General features: G+C 65.4%; 2 protein-coding genes across 4 annotated transcripts in view; both read left to right on the top strand.

The window, feature by feature from the left end:
* The window catches only part of LRP1 (LDL receptor related protein 1), a 93,111-nt gene extending 91,163 nt beyond the window's left edge, over nucleotides 1-1,948 (top strand). For all 3 annotated transcript variants that reach the window (XM_072847425.1, XM_072847424.1, XM_072847423.1), the window contains 3 exons: nucleotides 111-198; nucleotides 379-523; nucleotides 890-1,948. In XM_072847425.1, coding sequence (XP_072703526.1) covers nucleotides 111-198; nucleotides 379-523; nucleotides 890-1,030 — 374 coding nt within the window. In that variant the 3' untranslated portion in view covers nucleotides 1,031-1,948. The remainder of the gene's footprint in view (nucleotides 1-110; nucleotides 199-378; nucleotides 524-889) is intronic.
* Nucleotides 1,949-5,280: 3,332 nt separating this feature from the next.
* NXPH4 (neurexophilin 4) lies at nucleotides 5,281-20,732 on the top strand. The gene is made up of 2 exons (XM_072847279.1): nucleotides 5,281-5,410; nucleotides 19,150-20,732. Exons 1-2 carry the CDS (start codon nucleotides 5,363-5,365, stop codon nucleotides 19,915-19,917), a joined length of 816 nt encoding a protein of 271 aa, XP_072703380.1. The 5' UTR covers nucleotides 5,281-5,362; the 3' UTR covers nucleotides 19,918-20,732.
* The last annotated feature ends 268 nt before the right edge of the window (nucleotides 20,733-21,000 follow it).

Below are 21,000 nucleotides of genomic sequence, written 5' to 3'. Positions count from 1 at the left end.
TGGGGCAGGGCCAGCCCAGGCTGCTGGACCCACTGCTGCCTGGGGCTCGGGGCACGCAGGCACCGGCCCCCATGCACACTCTGACTGTACCTGCACCTCTCGTCCCACAGGAACAGCATCTATTGTCATCCCCATCCTGCTGCTGCTCATCCTCCTCACGGTGGTGGCTTTTGTCTGGTACAAGTGGAGGATTAAAGGGTGAGTCCAGGCTGTTGGGGGCTGGGAGAGAGCATTACCTTGGCAGGACGGAAACCTTCCTTGCATAGCTTGAAAGCCTCGATTGTGTGGGACAAACAAGCAGGACCACTGGTGGGGTGGGGGCCCCGTTTGCTGCACTCCATGTTGCTGGCGCTGACCCCCGTCTCACACCTTCCTCAGCGCCAAGGGCTTCCAGCACCAGCGGATGACGAATGGTGCCATGAACGTGGAGATTGGGAACCCCACCTACAAAATGTATGAGGGGGAGCCTGATGATGACGTGGGGGAGCTGCTGGATGCGGACTTCGCCCTGGACCCTGACAAGGTGAGGAGCGGGGCCACCATGGCATGGAGGGGCCGTCGGCTGCGCAGGGTCGAGCCCGAAGCAGGGGATGCAGAGGGGACACGTGCCAAGGCGGGGGGCATGTTGCTGCAGCAGTGTCAGGGCTCCCTGGGGCTGCTTTCTGTGCAGAGGAGGCTGGGGGGCTCCCAAGGGGCTGCAAAGGCTTTGGGGGTGGAGGCTGTGGGGAGGGACGGTGGCAGCCACAGGGTCAGTGGTGCTGTACGGGGAGGAGGTCATGGCTGGTGCAGGCTCTTGCCGAGGCACCCTGGGGCAAGAGATGCCTCGGGACTGCTCTGCTGGGGAAGGAGGTGTCCGTGCCCCCTCCTACCTGCTCCCGCCTCTTCTCAGCCCACCAACTTCACCAACCCCGTCTACGCCACGCTGTATATGGGCGCCCACAACAGCCGCAACTCGCTGGCTAGCACGGACGAGAAGCGGGAGCTGCTGTCGCGGGGCGTGGACGATGACCTGGCGGACCCCCTGGCATAGGGGCAGGACGGGGGCGAAGGGCCGCCGGGCCACAGTGCCCGGGCCTGGCACAGACACCCATTGCAGGAGGCGGGCGGGGGCCGGGGAAGCCAAGAGCCACTGTATAAATGTACAAATGAAGGATTATTACTTTTCTATGTGAGCAGTATTATTACCTGTATATTCCCCGGTACCAGGCCTCAGCGCCTCTCATTGCCAAATCCGGCTTTGGTTTATTTTAAATCTCTTTACATTGGGCCCCCCCTCCCTCCTCCTCCCACCCGCGGGACAAGCCAGCGTTTCGGAGCAGGGACGGTGCCACAGTCGGTGTGCCAGGAAGAACGCGCTGGGGCTGCTGCAGCCAGGGCTGACAGGAGACACGGGGTTACTGCTACGTGGGGCACAGGCAGCAACGGCACAGGCAGGAGGGAGGCAGAGCGGGGGCCGCATGCTCCCCAGCTCTTGGCTCTGGCCCCCCTGGCCCCTGCAGCTCCCCTCTCCGGGGGCCCTGTTTCCTTCCCCCCCAGATCTGCTGCTCCCCGGGTCCCCCCTTCTCCTGCAGTGTGGCCTCTGCAAACCTCCCTTGGCCCTCCATTCCTCTCCCTCCCCCCCTTTTCCTCCACCAATCCCCTCCCTCCCTCCCTCCATTTTCAGCTCTGCCCGACTGTTACAGGGGACAGGGACGAAGGCCCCCACCGCTGCCCCCAGCCCCAGGGCAGTGCGGAGGGTCCCCATCCCTGGCGGGCCTGGCCCTGCAGCCCCTCACTCCGGCTTGTCACCTGCACCTCGCCCACTCTCCAACATGCACATTTTTTAACAGGAAAAAAAAAACCACAAAAACATGGAAATGACCTAGCTTTTATAGTAGAAGTAAATAAACGCATGTGGGGGGGAGGGCGGGGGGCGACCCCATCCTTTTATTGGGGGGAAATGTTTTAATAATTTTTGCTGGATTACTTTACAACTAAACAAAACAGATATTGTTATAAATAAAATTTTTAAAAACTGAAGAGCAGGCTGCTGGTTGGTGGGAAGGGACATGCTGGGGAGGTGGCCGGGGGGGGTGAGCCCAGGCACGGGTGCCAGCCGGGCCCCGGGTCACCGCGTGCCGTGGCCCTGATGCCCTCGAAGCCCAGTGGCGGCAGTTGCGGCCCGGGGAGCAGTGAGGAGGGGTGTCGCAGGCAGGTGGATCCCATCGGGGCCTCTTGCTCCGCCGGGTTGCCCTGGGTGTGCGTGGAGGGGGGGAGGCACAGGGTTTTCCGTGTAGGACCCTGGAAGGGAGGGAAGGGAAGGGAGAGCTGAGCGTGCCCGTGCGCGTCGCGCTGCCCGGGTGCTCTCCGGCTGTGCCGCTTGGGGCGACGCGTGTGCGCGCACGCGTGTGCGCGACTGCTCCCCGCGGCCGGCGGCACCTCCCGGGGCGGGGCGCCCCGCTGAGCGCCCCGGGGCCCCGCGCTGCTGCGGCCTCGGCGCCGGCTCCTTCCCCTGCGCTGCGGGGAGCAGAGAGAGCCCAAGACACCGGGCGCTGAGCCCCGACCACCGGGCGCTGAGCCCCGGGCACCGGCGGCGCGCGACGCCCCGGAAGCCGCCACCAGGTGGCGCCGCCGCCCTCGAGAACCGAGCGGGGCTGCACGCGCAGCCCGCCTGCCCCCGCGTGCCCCCGCCGCCGCGCGCGGCCCCCTCCGCACGGCTCCCGCCGGGGGCGGGGTGGCCGGGGGCGGGGGGCGCTTGCCCGGCCTCTGCCCCCCCGCGACCGCTCGCGTGTCCCTGCCGCTCCGCTCCGCGCCCCGGCCACTCCCCCCCGGCAGCCTCGGGCACCGGGCGCTGGGCCGCGGCCGGCAGGGGCGGCCGGGGCAGCGCTGGGTGCTGAGGGCGGGGGGGGGCGGGCTCGGGAGGGGCCGCCCGCACCCCTTGGACGGCGGAGGGGGCCGGAGGGCAGGGCCGGCCGGCCAGGGCCTCACGTCTGCCCCGGCGGGCGAGGGCTGAGCGGGCCGGGGGCGAGTGCTGGCCTGTGCTCCGGCTGTCAGGCCCTCGGGCCAGCGGCCGCGTCCTGCCCTGGCCACGCGTGTGCCAGGGCTGCGGCAGCAGAGCCGGGTGCGGGTTGCGAGGGGAGACCAGGGCCGCGGCGGGGCCCCGTGGCACCCCCAGCTTGCGGCTCGGCAGAGCGGGTCAACCCTCAGCACCCTCCTTGCCAGCATCCACCTTGGCACCAGCCCCCCTCGGCCCCCCCGGCCTCCCGTGGATGCCGAGCCGAGGACGCGGCTGCTGCCTTTGAAAAGCCCCAAACCCCTCTGCAAAGGGATCCAGCGCGGCCTGAGCGCGGCACGGCCCTCAGATCTATTTCAATACCGGCTCTTTGTTCACTTATCGGTTTCTTATATCTCCTCTAGAGGTTTTTTTCCTCCCCTTCCCCTCTCTTCCCCCCCCCCCCCGCTTTTTCTCTTCTTTTTCCTTCAATCTTTTTTATTTTTTTAAACCTTCACTTCTTTCCCCTCACCATGCTTCTGCTCTCCCAGATCTTAGGCCGGTGGGCTGTTAATTGCGTGGGAGGGGTCTTCCCAGAGCCCCCTCAACCTCTCGCAGACCCTGGTGTCCCTTTGCTCCCTGGTGAGACCGTCAGGGACACCGGGACCCCCCCGGGAGTTTGCTCTGGCGATGTGGGGCGAGGCCCCGGCCGCGCAGGGGCAGCAGGTCTGGAGGGCCCACGGGCCGTGCCAGAGAGGTCGGCCCCGCACCGCCCCTGGCTGGGGTTCAGCTACCCCATCCTTTCTGGGGCAAACGGGGCAAATGAAGCACTGCAGGGGGGAGCCAGTGGCTTGGGTCCCTGGGGGGATGGTTGTGGGATCCTGGCTGAGCAGGGAGAGGGGCATGGAGGCTCCTGCCAGCGTGGGAAGCAGGGAGCCGAGCAGGAGTGGGGAGCACAGGCCGTGGGGCTGGCAGTGGCTCTCACACCAGGCGGTAGCACTGGCACCGTAGCAGCAGCAAGAGACGGGCGGAAGGGACCTTCCCTGGAGTGAGGACTCCGCTGCGCCCCGGCTGCGGACCCTGAGCACAAGGTGCCACATGCCCCTGCCGGGGCGGTGTTGTGGCTAGGTGCCGGCACAGGCAGGCACCGCGCTGCCCAGGGCTGCTGTGGGGCTGGTGTGAGAATTGTGTAGGGCTGGCATGGGGCTGGCTGGGGCCCCGCAGCCCCGTGGTGCCAGGACTCCTCGATCCCCCTCCTCCGTGTCAGTGCTGCTCTCTCCTTTCCCTTCCCTTTCCCTCCCGTTTCCCTTCATTTCTCTCCCTCTCCCTTTCCGTTGCTTATTTCTTCTTTACCTTTTATTCATTCTGTCTCCACACGTACGTGCGATTCTGCAATGCTCCCCCCCATCCTGTGCTTGCCCCCAGCCCTGCTGATACCAAAGCCCCTGCTGGCAGCTTCCCGGGGAAGGCGAGTAGATAATAATAGTAATAACAGTAACAATAATAGTAATAACAATAAAGTGATAGTGCTGGGGAGGGATCCCTGTTGAGCTGGGGGGGGCATGAGAACACCTGGCAGACCCCTCTGAGAGGGGCCCAGCACCAGGCTGGAGGGATGAGCACACGTGTGTGCATGTACACACACACACATGCACATGCAGGTGACACAGGTCGCATGTCCAGCCTGAGACGTGGTGTGTGTGCTGCAGGTGGGGGTGCCTGGATGCTCCAGGGTGTGCAAGGCAGGGGTGCCCTTGGTGTGTGCAGGGCCTGAGGGCTGCACCCCAAAGACCCTCCTGTAGGGTGGTCCCCCTTCTCTGCTGGAGTCTTTGGGGGGGACCAGCAGCAGGGGACCCTCTCCCCTCCCCAGGCGCAGCTGGGCAGGATGGAGATGGGCAGGACCGTCCCCCCAGGTGCCAGCACATCCCCCTGGACAGGAGCAGAACCTGGGCATCCCGGGGTGCTGGGGTCTCCTGGGAGAGGGGGGGCAGGACCGATGGCATCCCGGGGTGCTGGGGTCTCCTGCGAGAGGGGGGGCAGGACCGATGGCATCCCGGGGTGCTGGGGTCTCCTGCGAGAGGGGCAGCCCCGGCCTTGGCCCCTCCCCGGGCGCGGGGCTGGCCCGGAGACGACCCGGGGTGCGGGCAGGGGCCGGGTGCAGGGTCCCCGGGGCGCCCCCCGGAGCCGCCCCCGCCCGCTGCCCGGTGCCCGCCGCCCGCGGCCCGGTGCCCCCCCGCGGGGGCGGCGGGCCGGGATTGGCGGGGCGCCGCGGAGGCGCCGCCCGGCCCCAGCAAGTCTCCAACTTTCTTCCTGCCTCCCCTCGCCGCCGCCTCCCTCCTCCGCCCGCCCTGCCGCGCTCCCTCCATCCCGGGAGCCCCGCGGAGCCCCGCGATGCTCCGCTGCCGCCTGCCCCTGCTCGGGCCCTGGCTGCTGCTGCAGGTACGGGGGAACCGGGCGCGCCCCGGCCGCACCCGCCCGCGGGCTGCAAAGTTGCTCCTGCCGCCGGGGGGGTGCGCGGTTCCTGGGGGGGCGTGCAATTACCGGGGGTTGCAGTTCCAGGAGGGGGTGGTGCAATTATTGGGAGGGTGGTACAATTCCGGGGGTCCGTGCCATTCCGCGGGGGGCGTGCAGTCCTAGCGGGGGGGGGGTCGCGCAGTGGTGGGGGGACGTGCGGCTACTGGGGAGACGTGGAATTCGGGGGGGAGGTCGTGCAATCGCGCGGGGGCTCGGGCAGTCACGGAGATAGCGGACAATTGGGGGGCTTGTGCAATCCTGAGGAGGGGGTCGTGCAATCACGGGGGGGGGCGTTTGCAGGGAGGTGAATGGGAGAGTTGTATGGCGGGGGCACGGGGCAGGGATTGCACAGCGGGGGTGTCCTGCTCGCCCCAAGTTGGAGAGGGCTCGGGGCTGTCCCGGACTCTGCGCGGGGGGTGCAGGGCACCGCGCTCGGACATGGGGCGGAGTTGGGGGCGGGGGCCCGTGGGACGGGGGGAGCAGCGGCGGGTCCCGCCGCCGGTGCAGCCCCTGTGCACCTCCCGGTTGCGAGCAGCCCCCCCCCGCCCTTTGCAGAGCGCGGAGGGCGCCGCCGGGCAGGTGGGGGGGGGGGGCAGCGAGACGCGCGAGACGGAGCCGCGCGTGAGCATGGGGGCGGCCGCGCGTGGGCGGGTCGGGCCCTCTGCTGGGGGAGCTCTGCGGGGGGGGGGGGGGGCGCCGGGGCCCCTGCACGCCGTGGGGTGCACTTGTCCCGCACCCCACACCTGCATCGTACCTGCGGGCGGGAGCAGCGGGCACGGGCCGGCAGCAGGGGGAGGCAGGGTGAGTCCCCCCCACCGGCCGGCGGTGCCGGGGAGCGCGGGGGGACCCTGCTGCAGCCCGAGTGGAGCTGGGGCGACAGAGGTTTCCCCGGCTCCGCCAAGGGTGTGAGCACCGAAACCACCTGCAAAGGTGATGCCTCATTTCTGTTCTGACTTGGTGCGGGCTCAGCTCCAGCACCGGCATGGTCTTCCCCTTTGCCGAGGGGGGCATCTCCCCACCAGCTCCGTCCCCACGTCTCACCAGGGTGCCCCTCAGCCACGCGCATTTACCCCAGGGACAGGCTTGGCCTTGCCGAGCCGGGTGGGGGGCTTTGTCTGTTGTTGCCCCTTTGCCTGTCTGTGGAGGTTGAGGAGAGGCTGCAGATACAGAGACACCCTCCCCACCCGCAGAGCCCTCCCCATGATGTGCCCCGGTCCCAGATACTACATGCTTCCCAAGGCCACTCACCCCTGCGTGTCCCCCCCCGCCGCCTCCTCTTGGAGCCCAGCAAGGCCTTTCCCCCCCGCAGCGGGAGCTGCTGGGTTTGGGGGCTACAGCAGCATCTGGCACCAGCATCTGCGATGGTCATGAATGGGGGGATTTGTGCCCCCCCAGCCCTGCCGGGGGTGCCGGGCTCATCACCCAGCAGATCTGATTTCCTGACACTCCATTTTTACTTTCTGTGTTTCATGAATAAAATCAAACGAGTCAATTCCCTCTCGGGAATTGGATGCACATCAGGGACCCCCCCCCGCACAACCCTACCCCCCAGGCGAAGGCTCTTGCAACTTGTCTCTCTCTGGCACGCTCCTCTGTATGTATATGGATGGATAGATGTGTGTGTGTGTGTGTGTGCGCGCGTGTGTCTGTGTGTGGGGGTGGCTCTGCGTGACCCCCCCCCTCCCCGTGTCCATCTAACGCAGAGCATCTGTCGGTGCTGGAGCTGCTTCAAGACAAATGGTTTTGTTTTGATGAAATCGGGAGCAGGGCGCTGCCCCTGTCCCCCTCCCTGCCCGCACAGGCAGCAGCAGTGGGGGGTGAGGTGGGGGCTCGTGGCCGGGGGGATCGGGCCCGTCCCAGGGCACGGGGTGGGCAGGCGGGTGCAGCAGCCTCCTGCTGCGTCCATGGGGAATGACCCCGGGAGATGCTGGCAGGGGCAGTGAGCCCCAACCCCTCTGTGGTGCAGGGCCGGGACAGGCCAGTGGCCCGTGGGCTTCCTGGCGTGGGGACAGGTTGCAGGAAGGGCCGGGCCCCGCACAGCCAGCGCCCAGCCGGGTCGCAGGGGAAGGGAGATGGAGCTGTTCCTGCCCCCTCAGTCCTCTGGGCCTGTTGGGGAGAAACTTTCCCGGCCCCTCTCCGGGGACGGGAGGCAGCCCGACGGGTGGGGGGGCCCCGCCGGCTCCCCCCGGCCCCAGTTGCTGCACTGGACCTGAGCTCCCCAGTGCTGCGTCCCGCCAGGGCTGGGGTTGTAGTGGGAGCGATGGGCGAAGAGGCAGATGTGACTGCCTCCCCCGGGCAAGACCTGGCATAGAGCGGGTGCGTTCGCCCCTGGGTGTGTGTTTGTGAGAGCGTTCCTGCTGCAGGAAGGACGGACCCCCGGGGTGTCTCCCCGCCACGCTGTGTCTTTGCTGATTGTCCCTGCTGGGTGTGTGTTCGTGTGGGGGGGGTGTGCGTCTCCCTGCTGGGATGGACAAGCTCTCCGGGCTCAGCGGGTGCCCGTCTCCGCCGTGTGTGTGCAGATCACCTCCCCCTGGCCCCTCACCTTTCATGGCTGCTCCTGCCCGGGATTTGCTTTCTCCTTCCCTGTGCCTGGGCTCGGGATGGCAGCGCTTGGGCAGGTGGGAGAGATGCTGCACAGTGCTCCCCGCAGGTGATCGCCCTGCCTCAGCCTTCCTCGGGCTGCTGGTTTATGTTTATGCATTAGATTTTTTCTGTGCATCGAGCATTAAATCTTGGGGGTCCCTCAGAGTAGAGCTGGCCTGGCTTCCTGCTGGTTTGGGTCCTGTCCAGCCCTCCAGGTGCACCCAGGAGCAATGGGAGACACCCACAGCTGGGGCAGGCTGGGCATAGCTCCGGGGTGCTTACTGCAGCCGTCCTTGGGCTCAAAAAGGCGGCTGTAATTTTGCAGAGAGGAAAGGCAATTCCTGGCCAGCAACATCCTGGCCTTCCCAGAAGGTGGATGCCAGCCTTAGCCCCGTGGCCCCTGACGCCCAGGTGACGGCGTGATCCGCACCAGGTGCTGAACAAGAGCCAGTGGTGGAGGGGGGTGGCATACCGCTGGCCCCAGCGCAGGCGGGTGCGACCAGGGTGCAGCCGGGCTGCCTGGGAGGAGAGCAGGGTGCGGTGGCTTAGCGCAGCAGAGGGGCTGGATCCGGGACACCGTGGGTCTTTCCTCACTCCTGCTCTGGCCCTGCTGCCTGCCTGTGCCTTTGCAGGAACGTGCCTCCCCGGCACTGTGCCTTGGTTTCCCTCCTTCCTGGCAGGTGGGGAGGTGAGATAGCGGGTGTCTGTGAAGCACCTGGAGTGTTGCTGGCAGGTTTTCCTTCCTGGATTAACCCTTCCCAGGAAAATCCTGCCTTGTAGTGCTGGTGGCCATGCCAGCAGGAGGCTGGTGGCATGGGATGCCAGCCTCTGGAAACTCACCTCGCTTCATTCCTTTTCCCTTGCTGTCACCCAAGAGCTGTCACACGTCTACTGGGTTGTTGGCTGACAGATGGCTTTGCTCTTAAGCAGATGCTGGCAGCCCTTTTGGTGCAAGGACACCCCTATTCACACACCCCCCCCCCTCCCATTAATGGGGAGAATTTAACCCTCTCATGGCTCAGAGACGTATACCTCATTTGGGGTCAGGAGAGGGGAAATGGGGTTTGGGTGGTGGCACAGCCCTGCAAGCCCCTGTCCGGCCAGGGGTCCCTCCAGCGGCAGAGCTGCAGGGACCAGCCCCGGCAGGATGGTGCCCGGATGGCACCTACCAGGACTGGGGGAGCAGCTCTGTGCATCCCCCCTCTCCCTGTTCCTGCGGATCTCCCGAGCTGACCGTCGTTGCAGCGGGTGCTGTGTGCTCAGCATGGCTGAGCTAATCTATCGCCAAACAAACACACACTGTTATTCCGAAAGAAGGTTTCCAAGCGACTCATTTCCCTTTTTTTAATAACTCTTCCCTGTGGTGCCCTTTGCACCCTGAGCTGGGAGATTCAATAAGGCTGGAGCCTGGAGCGTGGCGCAGCTCAGCCTCCCGCCGATGGGGGGGGAGCAGCGTCTGGGGAGGGGGGGGACCCAAGGGTGCCCCCCGGCCAGACCCACTCCTCTTCCACTGTGTTGTTCTGGCTGAAATCTGGGGCTTGCTTTATTGCTTTTTCCCCCCCTCTTGTTTTTAATTGCCAGTTTTCTGCTGGGCGCTGGCAGGGGGACTGGGAGGGGGTGGCCCGAGCTGGGACAGCGAGGCAGCTGGCAAAGCGGGCACTTCCCTCTGCGGCAGCAGCCCTAAGCTGAGTGCCCGTCTGCCCCACTGCTAATTACACCCATGCCAATTAACACTCCCAGATTAATGACTTTTGCCCCCCCCTCCCTGCATCCACAACTCCTCCTCCCGGGGAGCCAAAGTCCTGGCAGCTGGTGGCCCAACAGTGGGGCAATGCCACACTGAGACCCCGGCAGCCGAAGCCTCCCCCACCCCGCCCCCGCCTGCCCTGGCCAAGCTCCAGCATCTCTGAAGAGCTGCCTGGCTCAGCCTTCGCGCTCGGGCGCTGAAGGTAAATGGCCCAGGAAAGATGAAGCTTCCTCTCCAGCCGCTTGGATTGCTACTAAAGAAATAATCACGTCCCTGTGCCCGTGTTCCCCCCTCCCCGCCTTTTTTCCTGATCGCTGTTGCAAAAGGAAAGTCATTGTGGAAATCAGTGCCCAGCCTGCAGAAATGATCAGCTGCAAAGAGCCTGCAGGGCCCTGCACTCACGGTGGGATTAATTTTCCCCTCCCCAAATAAATTCCCATCAGACGCTGTTGCTCGGACAGGAGCTGACTGCTGTACACCCAGGGCACGGCAGGTTGCTCAGCCCAGTGCTGCTGGCAGCACAGACCCCATCCGACCCCCATGGCTGTCCCGGCAGGTGTCACGGTGGGCAAAGACCCTCTCATTGCTCCTCCTGTCCCCTCAGCACTGGGCAGCAGAGCCTCTGTCCTCGGCTCCTTGGTAGGCAGAACGATGCTTTATATTGCTTTGCCTGGCACCTGCTTGGGACCGGGAGCCTGGGCAGGGTGGTGTGTGCAAAGCAGGGCCAAATCTAGTCCCCGGGGGTGGCGAGGGGGGTCCCAGAGAACGGTGGGCTGCAGGGACCCATCATCCCCTGCTCCTGGTGGGAGCCGGTGCCCGGCTGCGGCAGGGCACAGCCCCTGTGACCCCAGGACAGCGCAGCCTGAGAGGAGCTGCAGCCCCAGCGATGCCCTTGAGGGTCCCCTGTGCCCCTGGGTCTCTCGGAGGGTTTTAATCAGCCTCTGCTGCCGGGGGGGGATGCGGGGGACAGCTGTGTCCCTGCCACTGCTCCTTCTTTCCTTCTCTTCCTGGGGAGAATAAATCCTGGCTGGCCCTGGGAATGTGCTGGGGGGGAGATGGGGGCAGCAGGGGGGCACGGTGCTGGGGGGGCACGGGGACAGGGTCCCCACTGAGGGAACAGCCCCGTGTTTGCCCCTCTCCATGGTGACCTTCGCACCGGCCCTGCCTCATGGCGGGGGGGGGACAGGGCGGGGGCTGGAAATGCAATTTATGATCCCACCTGATACGATCTTATAAAATTTCCCGGGCACACTCGAAATTACATTTCCATAGCTCAGGAGAAGCGATCTCCTCGCACGCCGCTACCTGCCACTTTTATGGCTACATTTATTGCAATAATAAAGTGAAATGGTGAGGCGAGGGGGTGGGGGGGGTGGGGGGGGAAGGAGAAGCAGCTGGGCAGAAGGTGGGGGCTGCATCCCTGAGGGCCTGGGGTCCCTCTGGTTTGGGGGGCCTCAGGGAAGCTGCCCCCTCTCTGCACCCCCTGGAAAGACCTTGCCCTCCAAAGAACCAGGGCAGCTCTGGAGGGGTGGAGGGAGCCCCACAGCCTGCTCCACTGCGGGGAAACTGAGGCAGAGCCACAGGGGCCGAGGAGGGGGAACACGGGCGTCCTGACTGGGCATCCCTGGCTGCCAGGGATGCAGGAGCAACCCGGGACTAGTCCCTGCCGGCTCTGCCTCCGTTTCCCCACACGCCGTCCGTGTGAGCTGCCCGTGTCTGCACACTCCTGCCTGTGCCCAGCACTGGCTCCTCCCGTGCTGTGGCAGCACGAGGGTCTCAGCCGAGGCAGCCACAGCCCCGGCACCGTGGCTGGTGCTGGGCGTGCAGCGGTGCGCTGGCTGGCGAGCAGCCCCTCTTCCCAGTGACCCCCAGCCCCTTCCGTCCCGTCCCCGCGCGGTGCCTGGTCCCAAGCCGGGTGTTTCAGGCAGGCTGGGCTCTGGCTGGCTCTGGGGAATACTGGCCACACGCTGCCTGGGCGAGCAGGATTCGGTTTTCTCCGAGCCCATCAGCCCACGCGTCGCCGTCCCTCCCGCCGCCCCCCGTGCCCCCTTGCCACTGGCTTGTGCACACCCGCCCGCATACCCCTCTCCCCCTTCCCGCTCCGTTTATCTCCTCATTTTCTCATTCATTCTCCTTTCTTCCTTGAGTCCAATGAGTCACACAAGCCCTGAATCCTTTGCCTGGTGCTGTCTCCTCCCTTCCATTATATTTTTTCCTTTGCTCTTAACAGCACTTTTCTTTTTCACCCGTGGGGGGAGAGAGTGGGGATGTACATTTTTCCCTGCTCCCCCCCCAGCCACCTACTAGCTCCTGTCTCACCATGAAGCCCTTAAAAGTAATAAATAAATAAAACAACGGCTGAGAAAAGAAAAGGCAGGAAACGAGTGACAGGGAAAAGGAGCCAAAACGAAAGAAAGAAGGAGGAAAAAAAAAAAAGTCCTACTCGGGCTATGAAATATTTATTAGCCAGCGCGTGCCGAGCGCGTTAATAAAGCCGCAGCATTTGCATATTTTTTCTGTCTGCAAGGAGTGAGGTGTCTGTTTAGGGGGTGAAGGCAAACGCGTCTCTGGGAAGCCGATTTCTCCCAGCCCCACCACGCAGGTCGTGCTCCCACACAAGGTGACACCAGCCCTTGCACGAGCGTCGCTTCGGGCAGGGGTGTCACCAGGAGCAGGGCCCCAGTGCGGCTCCCGCAGGTCCTGCCGCTGCCGCCGGCTGTGCGTGCAGGGTGGGTGCCGGCAGCTCCGGCAGCCCCGCGGCACCGTGATGACCCGATGGTGGATTTGGCTTCGGCGAGCTCATCCAGGCTCTCCCCTGCCCCGAGGATGCGCTGTCGCTGGGTTCGCCCGTCCTGGTGCTGGGGATTCTACAGACGCCTGCCCGCTGGGCTGCGTTCGGGTGCGTGCAAACTGCTGGCAGGTGTGGCGGCAGCACAGAAGAAGCAGAGGAAAGACCAAGGAGGCCTTTGGGTGGTCACGCTGAGCTCGCCTCCAGGACAGGATTTGTCCGGCTGTCACCGTGACTCTGTGTGCGTGTGTGGCAGGGTGGTTGTGCATGAGTGCGTCCTGACTTGTCCCTGTCTGTCACCTGCTCGACCCCTCGGTGCCTGGGACTGGGGCAAGTTCAGCATCCCCCGGAGCACGATGCCCTTTCGCCCCACCACATCCATCCCGCCCATTGTGCTGGGGTGAGTGGGGCAGCCGGTGCTGCTGCCTGTGGCTGGGTGGGGGCTCCGGGCTGCGAGCGGGGGGGGGGGGGGGGGGCGGGAGGAGGGGGCTGAGTGGCACTGGAGAGCTGTGAGGTGAGGAGGGGATGGGCTGTGTGTGGGCAGTGGGGTGTCCCGCTGTGGGGCGAGCCTCTGCCTGCACAGATGTGGGGCGGTGTGCCGTGTGTGGCAGGGCCGATGCTGGCTGTGCCGGCGAGGGTGGTGGGGGACACCGAGCAGAGCCAGCCCCCCCCCGGTGCCTCGGCCCTGGAGCTGCTGGCCAGGGATGGGCTTTCAAGCATCTTTGAGCTGGGAGTCAGTGGGACATGGGAGTGGCTGCTGGGGACAGCTGACTGGGTTTCTCCTCTTGTCCTTGGGAGGCTGAGATGGGGGGCTCTGCCCTTCCTTCTGAAACTGTCCTGCACCCCATTCCTGCAACCCCTGCCCATGACACCCCACGCCTGCCCAGCAGCCTGCAGCCCTCCCCTATAATCCCCACTGGGCTGCGCACCGCTGCTGTCCCCGGGCCCCCCTCACCTGCCCCACTCCCCCTCCTGCAGCCCTGTCCTTTTGCCCTTGAGTCCTTGCCGCCAGAGGAGCAGCATTCTTGGTCACAGCCTCCCCCGGCAGGGACGGACAGCCAGGCTGGGTCTCGCTTTGCACTTCTGGTCTGCAGCCCCTGGGCTCCTCCCAGCTCCACCAGCACCTTGGACCCAGCCCAGGTGTCCCTAACAGCAGGTTAATTCATTGCCCTGGCACCAAGGAGCCACCACCGCAGATTTGCCTCATGGGGACTTTCATTAGCAGCCTGCCGCTCACCAGCCTCATCTGCGCTTGCGGAGGTGGAGTGGCATGCTTGCACCCAGCGGGGCAGAGGCACAGGCAGAGGCAGAGGCATGGCTGTACCCCTGACACGTACTGGGGCAGGTGCACAGGAGGCACAGCACCGCGTTCATCCCAGGGTGCTCAAACACTGAGGAGCAGAGGCTCCCCTGCAAAGGCACGCATGCAGAGCCACCTTGCTTCATGTGTGCGTGCGTAACCCTGCATATATCCACACAGATGGGCAGAACACGTGAAGGCATTCATGCACATTCAGCTGCACACAGAGCGGCGCGTGCATACACGAGCAACTGCAGGCATTTGTTGCATTCACCTGCATGCTGCAGGTGCACACTGGGCTGGGCAGGCACTGGGTGATCTTGGTGCACACCTGCTGGCACCTGCCGGTGTGCACGCTCGCACACCGACACGGGAGCACGCACACTCAGAGCTCACTCTGTGCTCTCGCCCACACGCAGTTGTTCAGACGTGCGTTGCACATCTCAGCACGCTCGGGCGCGTGCTTGGGTCCCTCCCTGCAGCCCAGCAGAGCCCACCACTGCACCGCGTCACCCTGCCACTGCATTAGCACCCGCGCGGCGCCAGCGAGATAAATGGGAGCTGTCACAGGCACCTTGTTTGCTGCTAACCTTTGGAAATGCCACACTGCCCTGGGCTGCGCTGCGCTGGGGGGAGCGGGCCCACGGGGATTGTCGCTCACCACCTCCAATTAATCTCCTTGCACTAACGAAGGCAGCAGGGTGACAGGGGAGAGAACGGCTTGACCCTGCGCCCATGGGGAGAGCTGGAGACCCCGATCTGCAGATCGTTACCTGCTCTGCCACCGACCCCCACCAAGGTGGGGGGACTGGGCACGGGGGACAGGCTGGCTGTAGGGACAGGGCCTTTGGTGGGGGTTGTCACGGTTGCTCTGCTCCTGGCGCAGGCAGGGGCTGTTTTGCCTTTAGATGGTACCCCATCAGTCATGGCCCTGTTCTCAGGGTGCTGGGAGCTCATCAGAGCCCACACTGGGGCACCCTGCCCCTCCCTGCGCTGATCCACTCCCCTCCGCCAAGGTGACCGTGGGTCTCGGAGGAGCAGCTGACGGTGCTTGGCCCCGCCAGCAAATGGGATGTGAGTGGCCATCACTGCTGGTCCTGACAAGCCAAATTGATGCCGGCACCGAGAGCCTTCCTAGTCCCTCCGCAGCCACCCCCAGCCCTTCCTGAATCCTTGCCTGGCTGCTTGTGCACATGCAGAGTGACATGGGTGCCTGCAGATGCATGGCAGCCCTGCACACACACGCACAGAAAAGAGCACAAGGGGCTCGAGAGCAGCAAAAACATACCATTGTCTTGGGTTAACGCACAGATGCAGCAGCACATGCATGTGTAACAGTAAAAAACCAAGCGTACCAGACAAACACACATGAACGGTGCATCACAGCCAGAGCCCAGCATGGAACGGAGCCAGGCATGGCCCTCCTCTGGCACAAGGGACAGATCCTGGTGTGGCCAGGGAGGGAGGGGGCTCTGCACACACCCATGCAGGACCAGGAGGCACTGGGACCCCCACGTACACCTGTGAAGTGTGTCCGAGAGGTTCACGTGCGCACGTGTGCATGCTGCACCCCAACCACTCACAAGCAGAAACATTAATATTTAACGCAAGGTGCGAGTGGGTCCTGCCCTGAATGCCGACAGGGCTGGCAGGGTACAGGGGGGTGACCTTGTCTCCCCTCAGCACCGTCGCGAAAGAGAGTTGCTGTGGCCTCACTCTACCAAGCCCCTTGCCTGCAGGATCTGAGACCCCCGGCTGGCCGGGGGAAGCCGTCCTCCTGGGGCTGCAGCAAGGGCTGTGGGTAGTGAGGGACTCCCCGACTCCCCCGTGCTGCCCGCGGTCTGGGACTGCACTCGTGCAATCAATAGCCCTGGCTGCACATGCAGCCGCTGCCCTGCTCTGCAATTCCCTTTCATCCCCCGCTCCCCAGCAGCTCCTGGGGAGGGTCCTGGGGGCGGGTGGGAGGCTGCCAGCCTGGCCCCTCACCCTGAGGGGCTGGGGGGCACCTCTCTCCCCGCAGGGACAGGCACCTCTTTCCCCTGGGAGTGCCCTGCCCTGCTGGTGCCCAGTCTGTGCCCCACAGCCCCTGTCCCCACCCTGCCCCATCCTCCTGCACAAGCCTGGCCTGGGGACCCACAGCCCTCAGGAATGCAGGGAGCTGGTGTCAGCACCTCCTTCCCCGGGACGTGCCCATGCCCACTGTTTCCCACTGCATCCCCTCCCCACTGCCTGCCTGTCCCTGTCACTTCCCTGTCCCTACTGCATCTCTGTCTCCATCAATTCCCTACCACAGCCCCGTTCCCATTGCATCCCCGTCTCCACTGCACTCCCTCACCACTAGCAGGGGATCATGGAAGGGGGGGGGTGAATGGGAAACTGAGGCAGAGGGTGGAGGACTGCAGTGGCTCACGAAGCACTGCTGGAGGGAACCAGCCATCCTGGCTCTCAGCCCTAGCTGAGATGGGAAGGCAGTGCAGAGCTGAGAAACTTCCAGAAATCTTTCCTGGGCTCGTGGGGGCTTGGGCAGTGTGTACGCGTGTTCCCCCATGGGCTGCAGTCTCTGCACTGCTCCCTGTCCCCTCTCCGTGGGTGCAGGCAGGTTTTGGGGGCTCCCCTTCCAGCTGCGGGGTTACCGGTGCCCCTCTTGTGGTGAGGGAGGCCCACTGCCTCCCCACGGTGGGACGCAGGGGACTCCCGAGCTGATGAATATGTACAAGTGGGATTAATGATGGAGTGCAGCTGGGTTGGTCTCACTGGGGCCACCGTCCTGTGTCCCTCCCCAAAACGCCGCTCTCCTGGCCGGAGGGGGGGTGCTGAGGGGCTGCCCTTCTCCCCCTCCGCCATTTATCTCTCCATCTCGCCGTCCTGCTGCGCTCGCTCCCTCTCTCGGCTGTTGAAGGCACCCGGCTTTGAAGCTGCGTTGAAATATAGATAAGGGCGAAGGCAGCAGCCGCGCTCAAAGAGAGATTGGTGAGGGAGCCGGGGGGCGGCCAGGCCGGAGCGGGGCTGCGGGGATGCTCAGCTGCAGCTTCGCACTGCACAGCCCCCTGTCCCCCCCCCTCCCTGGGCTGGGCTGACACCCCACAAATCCTCCTCCCCTGCCCATAGACCCGGGGCCAGGCAGCCCTGCCTGGACCAGCCAGTTCCCGGGGCAAGATGGGGCAGAACAGCCGGTGCCGGCAGCAGCCGCCTGGGCTGCCTCCTCCACCGGTGCGGCACGGGCGAGAGCGAGCACATGCCAGAGCAGATTTACAGGCTCAGCCCGGCACAGGCAGCATTAGGGGGATAAGGCAATAGATCCTGGAGACAGCAGTGCGCAGCCTGGCCAGAGACTCCAGCTCAGCAGCTGGAGAGGATCGGGGCAAGTGCGGGGGCCTGTGGCTGGGGCAGCCCCCCCCCCGGTGCTGCTCCATCCCTGGTGGGTGCCCAGCAGAGACTGATCGCCGCACAAGGACCCGTCTGGCCGTGGAGGAGGGGGCTGGGTGGGCTCAGCCCTCTCTGATGGGGAGGACATGGGAAAAGCGCACTGCGCCCCGAGGGGAAAACAGCGTTGAGCCATTCTGACAGTGCTGCAGGGTGGCTGGTGCCAGGATGAGACCCCAGCAATGACAAGCAGGAGCCATCCCCAGCCCCACTGTCTCAGCCTCAGCGCTGAGGCATGCCTGTTTCCTATGGGGGCACGCCCCCCCTGCTCCCCCCAGGCCCTTCCAGCTGGTGCCTCTGCTTGCCGCCCTCGTTCCCCGCTCCCCTCCTCCCCGCGTCCCCCTCGGGAAACAGGTCGTCCAGAGCAAAACTGCCAGAGCAGCCCGAGCACCTGCCAGCTTGCGGGCGACAGTGATTGACGAGGCTGGGGCTGACGGAGCAGCATCCCGCACGCCGGGAGCAGCTGGCAGGGCAGGCAGGGGCACGCCGGGCACCGGGGTGCGGAGCCAGGAGCAGCCAGGCTGAGGGATGTGGAAGCAGGGGGGCAGGCAGGCTCGGGCAAGGGAGGGACATGGGACACGTCAGAGATGGGGTCCCAGGGCTGAAGAGGTGCCAGCTGGCTCTGCTCACCACGGCTGAGCTGCACGATGTCGGTCCCGGCAGCCGGACGGGCAGAGCAATGGCTGTGGGGAACCTGAGGAAGGGGACACTGTGGTCCCGTCCCAGCTGGTGCCTGGGGGGAGGTGGGTCCCAGCCCCCTCGGTGTGCGGAGTCCCTTTCTCGACTGGTGTGGCTGGGAGCTGCCATGTGAAACCCCAGCGCTGGCTGCATCTCCAGAGGGCCCTGGTGTGCCGGTGCCCATGAGCACCTCGCAGCTCGCCCAGGTTGGAGAGACCAGGCAGCTGGTGTCCATTGCAATTCCCTGCCTCAGTTTACCCCACCAGGAGAGCAGCTGCCTCTCCCCACCCTGTGAGAGCCCCTGCCAAGGGCTCCTGACTCTGTGTCGGCCAAGGGGGTGTCCCCGTGCTGGTGCAGGGACCTTGCAGCTGTCTGGTGTTTTCGTCCCCGCCACTGCCCATCTTTTCTGCTTTTGCTGCAAATTGCCTCCCTCGTCAGAATGCAGTAAGTGACCCCAGCAACCCACACTCCCGGCAGAGCAAGGGGTCCCCGCTCATTCCTTGTGTGCCCCCCCCCCCCGCACACAATGCACCCCACTTTTCAGCTGTGTCCGCCTGGTGCAATTATACTGGAGGGCGGAGCAGCTGCCATGCAGCCTGGCAGGGGTCTCTGTAATTTCAGCTGCAAGATCAGAGGCGCTGGGTAATGCAATTAGGCTTCCCTGGCAGGCAGCGCGGGGCTCTGATGCCTCCCCCTCTCTGTACACGCTGCTGCCCCCGACCCCCCCTGCATTTTAATAGGCCTCTGCTGTGGTGGGGCAGGCAGTCATGGGTTGTCCAGCATCCTCCTTCTTCCCGTCACAGGGATGTGGGTGATGCTGGAGAAGCGGCCCTGGCTCCTGGGGTGTCTGGGACAGGCCTGTGCGGGGCTGAGCAGGGGTTGGGGGTGGCACGGGCAGGGTGCAGGCACGCTTGGCTCTGGGCACAGCTGGGGGGCATGGTGGATTGGGGGGGCCTAGTGCTGAAGGGGCTCATGGTGCCGGAGGGATGCATGGGCACAGAAGGGATGCAGGGGTGCAGGAGGGGTACACAGACACAAAAGGGTGCACGGGGACAGGCAGGAGGATGCGTGAGGGGCAGTAGGCAGGAGGATGAGCAAGGGGATGGCAGGCACGCTCGTGCAGTCTCTGCCCTCTTTCCCCCCAGACGGTGTGTGCTGGGAGCCACATTGCCAAGACCCTCGGGTACCTGGAGCTGGGTACCTCCGGCCTCCTCAAGGATGTCCCCTATGGCACCCTGAAGCCCCCGGTGCTCGACCCAAGGCGGCTGATTCCAGCCGAGCCCCCCCGGGGCGCAGGGACACCCTCGGGCGCCGTCCGGAGCCCCTGGGACTGGCAGAAGAACCAGACGGCCGGGGAGCTGCTGAGCCCCCGTGCCCGGCGCAAGCCCACACTCAAGTCTGGCCGCACCAAGAAGATCTTCGGCTGGGGCGACTTCTACTTCAACATCAAGACACTGAAGTTCAGCCTGCTGGTGACGGGGAAGATCGTCGACCACATCAACGGGACCTTCAGTGTCTACTTCCGCCACAACTCCTCCAGCCTGGGCAACGTCTCGGTCAGCATCGTGCCCCCCTCCAAGGCGGTGGGCTTTGAGGTGCTGGTGCCGGCCCCCCCACCGCTCCCCCGCCCGCCCCCCCAGCAGAGCACCCTGCCCGAAGGGCGCCCGGCCAAGGCCCTCAACTGCCATGTGGAGTACGAGAAGACCAACCGGGCACGGAAGAACAAGCCCTGCCTTTACGACCCCTCCAAGGTGTGCTTCACCGAGCACACGCAGAGCCACGCCGCCTGGCTCTGCGCCAAGCCCTTCAAGGTCATCTGCATCTTCATCTCCTTCCTCAGCATCGACTACAAGCTGGTCCAGAAGGTCTGCCCCGACTACAACTTCCAGCATGACAACCCCTACTTCGGCTGATGGCTGTGGGAAGGGGCGGTGGGCACCGGAGCTGGAGGCAGAGCATCACCCTCCCGTCACCCCCGCACCTCCCCGGGCCGCGGGAGTGGGGCCAGGGACAGCCTGCCCGGGGCACAGCCGGCACAGGGGGCCCAGCCCCACCGGCCACCGCACGGCCGCGCTCCCACCCCGGCTGAGCGGGGGTGTAGGTGCGGAGCCCGGTCCCCCACCCCATGCCGCGGGCTGGGCTGGGGTCCCCGGGAGCGTGTGGGTGAGTCGGGGGGTACAGCCCCATGCGATGGCATTGGCTGGGCATGTGTCACCTCCAGGGCGGGCATGGGCACGGCTGTAGCAGGGGGGCTTGCTGCATGCCGGTGGGTCACGATGCTCGGGAGAGCTCAGGCTTCGTCCTGTGCGCTGGGGGGGGCTTTTGTCTTTCTGCAGCCGTGGGAGATGTGCACGTGTGTGCATGCAGACGCGTGTGTGCATGCCAGTCTGTGCGTGTGCGAGGGCACCTGTCCAGGTATTTTGGAGCCCCCTCCCCCCCTCGGCCCCTCCCAGGCTGCGGCAGCGTTGGGGCACCAAACCAAGCCCCTGGTGCCCCATGGAGCCCCCTGCCCCCCCGCCGGGGAGGACCCTGCCCAGATTCCCGCCCCTCACCCAGATCCGCACCCCCCGCCACCATGCCGTGAAGAAGTGCCACGCCAGGGGCAGGGACCTGGGGGGCCCTATCCCCGAGCCCGCAGGACCCTTGCCGGGGGCTTCCGTCTCCCTGGCTCTGGGCAGGGGCTTCTTCATATTTTTTTAAGAAAATTAAAATGGGAAAAAAGTGGAAAATAAAAACATTGGAAATAAAACGGAAAAGCGGTGGAGCGTGCTGATCCCCTACCCCCACGGCAGAGCCCACCGTCCGCCCGCGGCCCCCGGGAAGGAGGGAGGGAGGGGCGGGGAGCAAGGGGGAGGGGGACAGGGGGAAGAGGAAGGAGGGGGAAGAGGAAGGAGGGGTGGGGGTGCGCGGGGCAGGGTCGGGGTGTCCCCGGCTGGGGGGCGGGAGGGGGGAACGTGCGGAGCGGGACCTCCAGCTTCCCGTCGGGCCCCGCGGTG

Source organism: Ciconia boyciana, chromosome 27, assembly GCF_034638445.1.
Source record: "Ciconia boyciana chromosome 27, ASM3463844v1, whole genome shotgun sequence".
In the NCBI taxonomy this organism is placed as follows: Eukaryota; Metazoa; Chordata; class Aves; order Ciconiiformes; family Ciconiidae; genus Ciconia; species Ciconia boyciana.
This window is presented reverse-complemented; position numbering and strand designations above follow the sequence as displayed.

Coding starts and splice junctions, on each gene's coding strand:
- NXPH4 (XM_072847279.1), top strand. CDS start 5,363: ATGCTCCGCTGCCGCCTGCCCCTGCTCGGGCCCTGGCTGCTGCTGCAG. Junction 5,411..19,149: donor GGCCCTGGCTGCTGCTGCAG/GTACGGGGGAAC, acceptor CTTTCCCCCCAG/ACGGTGTGTGCTGGGAGCCA.